A 10,827-nucleotide genomic window follows, 5' to 3' on the forward strand; every position below is an offset into this window, starting at 1 on the left:
CTGCAAAGTAAAAGGAACCATCAAGAAAGTGGAGAGGCAGCCCACAGAATGGGAAAAATAATATTTGCCAACTGTATAGCTGACAAAGGCCTAACATCTATGATCTACAAGGAACTTAAACATGCCAAAAGGAGAAAAACAAACAGCCCCATTAAAAAGTGGGCAAAAGACATGAATAGACACTTCTCAAAAGAAGATATACAGGCAGCCAACAGACACATGAAAAAGTGCTCAGCCTCACTCATCATCAGAGAAATGCAAATCAAAACCACATTGAGATATCACCTAACCCCAATAAGAATGGCCATCATTAATAAAACAAACAACAGACGCTGGCAATGATGCAGAGAAAAAGAAATGCTTCTACATTGCTGGTGGGAATGCAAACTAGTGCAAACTCTTTGGAAGGCAGTGTGGCGGTATCTGAAAGAACTAGAAATGACCTTCTATATGACCCAGCAATTCCCCTATTGGGAATATACCCAGAGGAACTCAAATCATTCTACAAAGAAGATATCTACACATGTATGTTTGTTGCAGCGCTATTCACAATAGCAGAAATGTGGAAACAACCATGTTGCCCATCAAAGCTGGGCTGGATTTTTTAAAATGTGGTACATATACACAATGGAATATTATGCAGTCATAAAGAAGGACAAACATGAACTTCGCAGCAACTTGGATGGATTTAGAGTTGATCATACTCAGTGATCCATCACAGAAACAAAGAACAGAGTGCCATGTGTTCTCACTCATAAGCAGACCTTGAACAAGTATAATACTATAAGAAAGCAATTAGCAGTAGTGGGAAACTGTCAGGGAGTGGAGTGGGATTGGCAGTTGAGGGAAACTGCTAGGGGAGGGAGGGGTATACCTCATCAACAAGGGTACCTGCATAATCAATGTTTGTATACCTAACTCTGAATTGTATCCCATATCTTTATAATTGAACAAAAAACACACAGGATTGACTCCCTAGTCAAATAAAATATCTGAAGAAATAGAAATCTACTGCATCCATCTTATGAAATAAAGACAGGTATAATGACATAACAAAATTTACACTTAAAATAGAAAACTACAGACCAATCTCAAATATGAATGGGATATAAGAGTTCTAGTCAAAGTATCGGCAGATAGATAATAGAATCAACTGAAAATTTCACAAAATAAATTATTTCAATAAAGCCCTGTATAAAGATAGACAAAAATTAATAGCTTTCTGATATACCAGCAATAACCAGTCCAAAAAGCATAATAAAAAAATTTTAAATATCATAACAGTAGCAACGAAATTCATAAAATACAAAACTGAATTGTGGAAAATGGATTAAGATGACTATAAGACTTAATCAATAATAAAAAAAATATGAACACAGAAACATCCCATGTTTCTTATCTGCAATCCCCAAATCACAATGCAACTGTCTTTTTAACTTGGCAAAACAATGCAAGCCCTAGGCCATTTTATAAAATAACTATGAGTAAAGACTTCTCACAAGATATTAAAATAATTATAAAGTCACAATAATTTGAATAATGTGCTATTGGTATGATATTGGTTACATAAATCAATAGTTCAGAAGGGAGGCCTAAGAAACCCTAGTATACATAAAAACTAATGAAGGACAAAGAAAGAGCATGAACTAATTAGAAGGGAATGTGCTGTTTAACATATAATAGCCCAGAAATTGGCTGTTTCAGACATCAACCTCTCAACTCAAACTATACTCCAAAAACAAAAACAAAAAACCAAAATAAAAGCCTCCAATTCACTAACAGAATTAAATGTACCTAGCTGTCAGAAATAAATAAATAAATAAATAAATAAGTGATTATAATTACAGTGTAGACAGAGATTTCCTAAGGGAAAAAAAATAACATATATGACTGTTAACCAATTTTAATTTCTCCAAGTGAAGAATCAATGAAGGTAGTCTAAGACTAAGGACATGATGTTTGCAGTAGCTATCCCAAAGAGCGAGTGAATTCCTGTAAGCTTTAAAGGAACCAGCTCATAGAGTCCAGTAGGGAAAAACAAAAACAAAAACAAAAAAAATTAACAATGCAATCGTGAAGAGACAGTTCACAGAAGAAATGCCATTGGCTAATAAACCTATGAAATAATATTTACAGCCGGGTTCGGTGGCTCAGCCTGTAATCCCGCGCTTTGGGAGGCCGAGGTGAGTGGATTGCCTGAGCCGGTGGGTTCGAGACCCTCCTGGGTAACTTGGCGAGACCTCATCTCTACAATAAATCAAAAAATTAGCCGGGCCTGTAGTTCCAGCTACTTGGAAGCACACGCCTGTAGTTCCAGCTACTTGGAAGGCTGAGGTGGAAGGATCGCCAGAGCCCAGCAGGTCGAGGCTGCGGTGGCTGGGAGTGGCCGCTGAGGTGGCCGGGAGTGGCCACTGCACTCCAGTCTGGGTGACAGAGTGAGACTCCAACTCAAAAAAAAAAAGAGATAAATAATATTTACTATAACAAGCGTTTTTTTAAAAAGGGAAGATTTCCAAATTAACAGTGAGAAACTCATGCCATGTTTCACTTACCAATTAGCACCGCTTTTTTGCTTGTTTGTTTGTCTTAAGATAATGTTCATTGCTGTCAAGGGTTTGGTGAGACCAGCACACTCACAAAGTTGAGGTAAAGTACAAACAGGTACAGTCATTCTGGAAAGCATCTAGAGCCATGTATGAAGATCAATTATAAGTATTAATATACATTGATCCACTTCATTTACTTTCACTTTTAAAAATTGTTTATATACTTTTTAGAATTTAGTCTAAGTAAAATACAGATTATCTGAAATGCAGACATGGATTGACATACAAGAATGTCAATTTCTATATTATTCATCATAGCAAAAAATGAAAAAAAGCCCAACATTTAGGGAAAGGGTTCAATAAACTATGTGAGATCTATCAAATGGAATCCTTTTCAGCCATTGGAAATTGTATTTAAGAAGTATTTAATGACATTAGAAATGCTTACAAAATAATATTGAATGAAAATAAGAGATTAAACTGATTTCAATTGTAGTAAAAATATGTAAACATGGAACCAAACCGAGAGCAATATACCAAAAAGTTAACAATTACCTCTATGTGATTTTTAAATTATTTTCTGTATTTTCTAGATTCTTAAAAATTAGCATATATTTGTTTATACATAGAAATATATGCATATAAAACATATATTTATTAAGAAAACTAGTCTCATGCTTGCAGCACTGTAAAATGATCTCTTATCCTTCACCATCACTGTTAGGTGGCTTAACTTGAGACTCAAAATTCAGAATCTTGGCCAGGTGCTGTGGCTTATGCCTGTAATCCCAGCACTTTGGGAGGCCAAGGCAGGAGAATTGCTTGAGTCCAGGAGTTCTAGACCAGCCTGGGCAACATAGTGAGACCTTATCTTTACAAAAAAAAAAAAAAAATTAGCCAGGCATGTTGGCATGCACCTATAGTCCCAGCTACCAGGGAGGCTGAGGCAGCAGGATCACCTGAGTCCAGGAGGTTGAGGCTACAGTGAGCTGTGATCATGCCACTGCACTCCAGCCTGGGCAACAGAGTGGGACCCCAAATAAAAATTTTTTTAAAAAAAATCAGAATCTTCCCCCAGAATTAGACAATAGTAGAATCTCAAAGTTAAAGATGATCCTAGCATCTAGTCCAGTGATTCCCAGACTTGAGTATGCAATAACCTGGAGGGGTTTTAAAACACAGACTGCTGGGTCACATCCTAGATTTTCTGATTCAGTAGGTTTGAATGCCTGAGGATTTGCATTTCTAGTAAGTTCCATTTCTTGTAAGTAACACTAATGCTGCTGGTCTAGGGAGCACACTTTGAGAACCAATCATCTAGTCAAACTTTTTGACTTGTCAATAAATCCCACACTTCTTCACCCTTTGTGAAACCTGATTGTCCAGTTACCTTTGAAGCCCTCTGATGGCAGGAAACACTTTCATGAAGCAAGGCATTTTAAGTTCTTGGAGAACCCAGAAATAGCTAAGACCTGAAAGGCTATGCAAACTTTCCCTCCTCTCTTAGGCTCACTTTAAGCAAAAATGTTTCCTTCACTTTTAAAAATATCACAGAGGGCTGGGCTCTGTGGCTCAGCGTGTAATCCCAGTACTTTGAGAGGCCGAGGCGAGTGGATGGCCTGAACCCGCAGGTTCGAGATCAGCCCAGGCAACTTGGCGAGACCTCGTCTTTACAATAAATCAAAAATTAGTTGGGCGTGGTAGCACACGCCTGTAGTTCTGGTAACAGGAAGGCTGAGGCTGATGGACCACCAGAGCCCAGCAGGTCGACACTGGGGTGGCCATGAGTGTGCCACTACACTCCAACCTGGGCGACAGAGTGAGATTCCCACTCAAAATATATATATGTATCACAGAGACTCTGAAACTTTTTGGGTTTGTGCCTTTCTTATCTCCAAGTTAAAACTAGAGCAGACTTCAGACACTCCCAAATAGTTTGGGAAGGGTCCATATTCACAGTTACTGGCCATTTTACTAAGCATTATCTGGTCATTTGCCCTGAGAGGGCAACGTTTAGGAAGAAGTCCCTCAGTTTATTGCTTCTCTTGCAGTCTTAAAAATGTGCTGATTTGCAGAAATTGACCCTCAAGCAAAGTCAACCCGCAGCACTAGTAAAGTTTTACATGTTATTCTATTTTAAAGGGGAATTTATATGCTGCAGTCGTTTTGTGAATTTTGAACTGTCATGCAAGAGTCCACTGTACCAATTCTCTCTGTAAATAGAGCAGAAAAGGGAGCATGGCAAGGGAGGGAGGCAAGACTGGTTTCATGTGAAGTAATGAGGAACCATGAGAGATGGCCTTTTAGGTGGGAGAATAACATGAAGAAAAGAGCACGGGGCTGCTGTTCTTAGTGCTTATCAGATGCTGTGCTATGAAGGATTCTAAAGAAAATCATAGAGACTTTAGTTAATTGTCTGACTTGCCCAATTACCAAAGAAGTTTGGGTTTTAACTACAGAAAAGCAGGTTTGGCCACATCCAACTAATTCCTAAAATAGGAGCATAACTACTCTACCCACTAGCCCCCTAATTAGGGGGAAAGGGACTGAGATCTCTTTAACTGAAAATGAGAATATGATTTCATACTTCTCTCAGTTATCTACAGTAATAGATTCCACAAAGCTGACCAAAATATCATGCTACTTAGCAGCCCCAAACTCTTACCCTATCAAGACCTTTGTCAAAACTGCTGAAAAAACAAACTAGAGGGATTTAAGTTTCACTTCCTCTTCTTGGCCCTGGAGGTGCTAACACGCAAATAAGTGACCCAGCTAAAGGGAGAAAAAGGAGAAGCCAGGGTCTTCTATCGTTGAAAAAATTGAGCTCTACCAGCAGGAAATGTAGGCGTCTTCTGGCTCAGACACAGCCATCTCTACTGCCAGGACGTGCTCTCTTTCTTCTCGGGCATGCTTATCAGTCAGTACTTTCCCAGCATGTACTCTAAACAGGCATGCGCTGGCTCAGGGAATGCCACAGTGAAGGAGCTGAAGTCCTTCCCCTCAAGGGGCACATAAACTCAGGAGTGAGCGAAGACTTACCACAAGGGTTTTACAAATCACTATCACCAGAGAGTGCTAACTTGCATACTACACGTAAGTGTGTCAGAGTCTCCAGTCTTTGCCTCATTTTTATGAATTCTGGAATAAACAACGCCCAAAATAAGACACACAACACAAAATGGTGTTGCATTCTCGGTTTGCTCGTCTGGTGACTACCACAAAACAGAAAGAATCATTCCCCTCTAGAGCTCCAGGCTGGCAGAAGCCAACATAAGGGTTATTTTCAGCTATCATCACCAGATTATGCTAATTGTCCACAATGTTGTTTGATCCCATCCTTCCTTTCCATTTCCTGGAGCCTTATAAATGTAAATCTGACTTACAGTAGTGCCCTTTTAGCCAGACACTTCGCTCCAGCTCACCCTGACAACAGCTGTTGAATTATTTCCCTCAAACTCTTTTTTTTTCTTCATGTTATTCTTCAACCTAAAAAGATCATCTCTTATGGTTCCTCATTACTTCACATGAATCCAGTCTTGCCTCGACCACATTTCTCATCCTTAGTCCCATACTCAACCTATTAATCCATGGCCCCTCTACCCAGTGCCTTCTCTTTCTCTATTTGTCAACACATTTTCTTCTCTTCCTTCAAATCTTAACATTCTTCCCTCATTGCTTCCCTTAGACTCTTTTAATGTCTTACCCATCTTCTTTTTGACATTACTGGGCTTATCCTGCATTGATTTCAACTTCTTTGTGGATCTCTATCTTCAAGAGTTCTTCTATTATTCTCTGCAGTCATCCTGTCATCTCCAGTAATGTGGTAAAAACCACAAGAATGGGTTCATAGACTCTATTTCTTTTGACACCATCTTTCTCTTTCTCCTCCAATATAAGCCAACAAGTACATAGCTGTTACTTTCCATTTTACAGTTTACCGTGGGCTTTTATTGACAGTCTGTCATTTGATCTTCGTGAGAAAAATAAGACAAATGTTATCATTCTCATTTTATAGTTCAGTAAGCATTAGCTGTAAAGATTAAATGTTTCTTCCAAATTTTCGCAGCAAAGAAGTGGAAGCATCAGGGCCCAGACTCAGGTCTTCGAATCCTGAGTCCTTCCTTTTCCCACATCATCTTCCTACTCCAAACATGGGTTACACTTGATAAATATTGTGGAATCATAATGTTGATTATGAAGGTGGCAATGTCGCAAAGCCACATTCAAATAGATTAAGCATTTTGAAACCATGACCCGAGGGTAAGGTTGGGAAGAAAGGGAAAAGTAAAAATTCATGGGTATCTTTCACTTCCAATTGACTCAATGTTTCCAGGAGAAAACACATATAAACCCTAAAATTACAAAATGAAAAATATGCTTTTAAGAGAAATTAGGATCTTCCCTGGAAGGCTAAGAAAAGAGACTAACAGACTCACTAGGGAACTCTCCGCATGATGTTGCTTGAACGGAGTTCAGACTAAAGCCTCTGGATCAACTGGTTGACATCTCTGCACTGCCCAGGCAGGAATAGCCAGGAGCACTGGAGGCTGGGAATCTGAAAAACAGGGCTTTAGCTGTCTGCCCCTCACTGTGTGAACTTGGGCTAATCCAAGGCCCAGTGGAGCATTGAGCTCCCATTTCCTTTATCCAGAGGGGTTGAATGAGAAGGTCCCTAAAGTCTCCTCTGGCTGTGACATTCTGAGAATCTATGAATAGCCAGGACACAAGACAGGTGTGGCCTGATCACCATGTGGGAAGCTCACACCTGTCTCTCTCCAGTGTTTCCGCCCCTCACTTCCAGCAGTGCCAAACTCAAGGCCCAGTCACGGTCAAGTTGCCAGTTTTGAAGCCGTTCAAGGACAGTTGTCCTTCTGCATGGGGCTCCTTCCAGCCTGAAGCTGGCCTTTTTTCCCTTCTCTGCGACTCACTCTACCTCAGGCTACTGAAATTTGCATGCCACTAATTTATTTCTGCCTCTTTGCTTTTAGATTAAAATTACCCACAAGAACCAAGCACCCATGATGATGGGGCCTCCCCAGAAGAGCAGCTTCTTCTCACTGAGGAGGAAGAGCCGTTCAAAAGACTAAACAGTGCGCCAAATGCCAGCTTAACCATGAGAGAAAACAAGAAACTGTAACTACACATTCAACACACACACATTTATGTGCACACATACATATGCACACACACACATTTCTCCAATCAGTGGAAGCAAAGTCACCCTTCAGGAAGAAAACTTCACCTTGTCATGCAGTCTACCCATTTCAGTAATGGGTATACCCCAACAGAGCCAGCGCCAACAAAACATTTTGAAGGGACTTAGGGCCCACACGGGTGTGGTTGGTTCATGCGGCAGCCTCCACTTCCATGGGTCTTGAGTAGAACTTTCTGAGACTGAAGGAGAAATCCTCCTTTCTTTCCACCAGCCTGCAAGTTTCCTCATGGACACTCGCAAGGAACAGACTACAGGTTTCCTGCCTATGGTGAGATCGGATGTGGCCAAGGGAAAGCACTCCAGTTCCAAAGAACTTGCACAAAGCTCCCTCTGTACCGAGACAAAACGCCCTCCGGTTCTCAGAGCATAATCCTTGGCAGGGCCCAGCAAGCGCACGTTGGTTTCTTGGTTGTTCTTTCAGCGACAACTTCTCCCTGAACTTGCTGAGAAGGCAAAAAAAGGCCATGGAAAACTGTGTTTCTTTCCATTCTTGGTTTTCTGTGCCATCAGTGGGCACTTGTTATTTTCCCAAAGGCTTCTTCTGGTGGCTGTGTGTTTGTTTAGAGGCAGCTCCAAGAACCCCCAGAGCTCCCTGCGCAGCACACCTTAGATGTGGTATTTATTTTCTTAACTCTGTGAACACCTGGGAGGGAAAAGCAGAGAAACTGGGATTTATTTTTTCAAATTGGTGTCATAATATTGTGTAAAAAGGGAAGAAAAAAAACCACCCCCAGCTTCTTTCTTTTTCAAGCCAGAGTGTGTTTCCTGTTTGAGTTCCAAGTCCTGGTGGCAGACTATTCCTGAAGGCAGAAAAGATGGGATGGAAGGGACTTTGCTGCGGAAACCAGGAGACAAACCATCAGGCAGTTTCCTCCTATTTCTTTGCACTCCCCAATCCCAGAGGATGACCTGAAGGACCGTCTGATGGTCGTGTGTGTGTGTGTGTGTGTGTGTGTGTGTGTGTGTGTATGCAATCTATATATTTATATGTATAAATATTTATTTACAATGGACTTTTCCTGATTGGGGAAAAAACATAGGTAGTATGGGAACAAAACATGAGAAAGAAAAAGAAAGTTATACTCCCCTACTCCATTTCATTATCAAGACACATTACTCTATGGTGGTCATAAGGTTTAAGGGAATGAAAGTAGCTCTTTATCATGAAGAGATTGAGAACTCCTATTCTGGATCCTCAAAACAATCATGAAAGATATGCAGGGCAGGATTTACTCTCCCATTTTCAGATAAGGAAATTGAGTCTCAGAAAAGTTGAGGCTTGTCTGTAGAATCTTGGCTAATGTGGTTTGAGAGTAGGCGCCACTAAGAAGATATTTAACAGAGCAAAGAACATCTCAGAATTGGATCATTTATGGTCACTGAGAAGTGAATCCTCTTGGATCCAGGTTGCCGGGGAAGAACACATGGATAGCACATGCATGGATGGGACAAGCCCACAGGAGAAAACAGGGGTCTCATGATGCTTCTCAGGGGTTCAGTCTAGTCTGAACTGCAGTGAAGTTGATCTGAGTTTGAAGGCACTGGGCAGATAATCAAATTGAACTCTTCACATGTCACCTCATCATGGTCATCATGGTCTTTCAGTTTGGAAACACCCCTAACTGCAAGGATGACCTCAGTGGAGAGTCACAGGGAGGACTGAGGCACCTGCTGCAAGACACTGCCATCTAGGACAAAGGGGTCTCAGGAGAGCTCAACGGGCTTCATTCAGCTGGTGCCACAATTACTCTTCTTTCCCAAGGGCAAGTCTGTGCAAAGCTTCATTGGGTCTCCATCCCTCTCTGAGATTTCTCAAGAGGAAACTTGTGTCCACCTGACATCATTCCACTGAGCTGCCTCTAATCTCCTTGCATCAGGCCAGGAGCTTTGGCCAAGGAAGAGAATATTAAGATTTTGTGTACAAGCTGAACCTAACTCTGAAGGAAGCAATCCTCTAAGACCATCTGGGACTAAGATGTGGGACCATTGTCCTCGACCTAACAGCACAGAATCCTGGGCAAAGGGAAAACCAGGCTACGTGAAGAATATCCTTAATGATGGGATCCTTGGTGATGGGACCAACGAGTTCCAGAATGACTACAGGTACTATCTCAGAAGCCACTTGATTCTGAAACTGAGGTGGGTTCAGGTTTGTGGTCACTGATTCTAAGACACTTGCAGAAGTTTTTGCATGTGTTTCAGTCCTGATGCCCCAAGACTAAGACTGTTGAAACACGACACTATCAACAGGTGAAATTGATTCTCAGCTCCTCACAAGTCTCATGAAGTGGCTATACAGAGACTGGCCCTTACCTGCACTACCCAAGTGCACAGGACTTGCAATGTTGCTTGAGATACATACTTTAAGTTCTCCTTAGAAACCTCTGTGGAATTGCACTTTCGATTCGGTAACCTTAGTAAGTCTTGTGTTATTTAATCTTACTTTGCAGATCATCATTTAAACACTGTGACTGTGGTTTCTTATCATAGAATACTTCATCATATTGACCTTCACAGAAACTTCTGAAGTTAGCAGAGAAGGTATTATTATCTCAACAGTAAGAGAACAAGGCTTAATGAGGTTATATGACTTCGCAGAGCCACACAGTTAGGGGAGAACATAGTTCCTTATTTCTTGTCGTATTATGATTCTGTTCATGCTACAGACATGTTCTCACCTGCCCCCACACTTCCAACCCACTAGAAATAAAAACAATAAAACAGGAAATCTTCAGTACATTGTGTCGTCCCTAAACTGATGGGCTAAGAATTGTGTCTCATTATGGTTTAATCTTTGTGGGGTTTCCCCAGTGAGTTGGGAGTGGAGATAGACTTAGTAGAATGATTATATTCAGGTCAGAGACCAGCTCCTCTCAAGAGAGTTCTTTCCACAGATGGAAAAGATACATTAAAATTGCCAAATAAATTAGGAAATACTTGGCAGAACCTGGAAGAGCCTCCAGACTGGCATTACATAACATGCATATACATTATACATATGCACATTATATAAGGTGACATAGTACTTAATGTGCTGTATATATTATGTAAATTGCATATTTGTGA

General features: G+C 40.9%; 1 protein-coding gene across 2 annotated transcripts in view; it reads left to right on the plus strand.

The window, feature by feature from the left end:
- The window catches only part of DGKG (diacylglycerol kinase gamma), a 212,003-nt gene extending 201,508 nt beyond the window's left edge, over positions 1 to 10,495 (plus strand). For both annotated transcript variants that reach the window (XM_021708769.1, XM_008051124.2), the window contains one exon: positions 7,535 to 10,495. In XM_021708769.1, coding sequence (XP_021564444.1) covers positions 7,535 to 7,633 — 99 coding nt within the window. In that variant the 3' untranslated portion in view covers positions 7,634 to 10,495. The remainder of the gene's footprint in view (positions 1 to 7,534) is intronic.
- The last annotated feature ends 332 nt before the right edge of the window (positions 10,496 to 10,827 follow it).

The sequence above is a fragment of the Carlito syrichta genome, unplaced genomic scaffold, assembly GCF_000164805.1.
Source record: "Carlito syrichta isolate Samal-C Ts95f unplaced genomic scaffold, Tarsius_syrichta-2.0.1 Scaffold63716, whole genome shotgun sequence".
NCBI classification, from domain to species: Eukaryota; Metazoa; Chordata; class Mammalia; order Primates; family Tarsiidae; genus Carlito; species Carlito syrichta.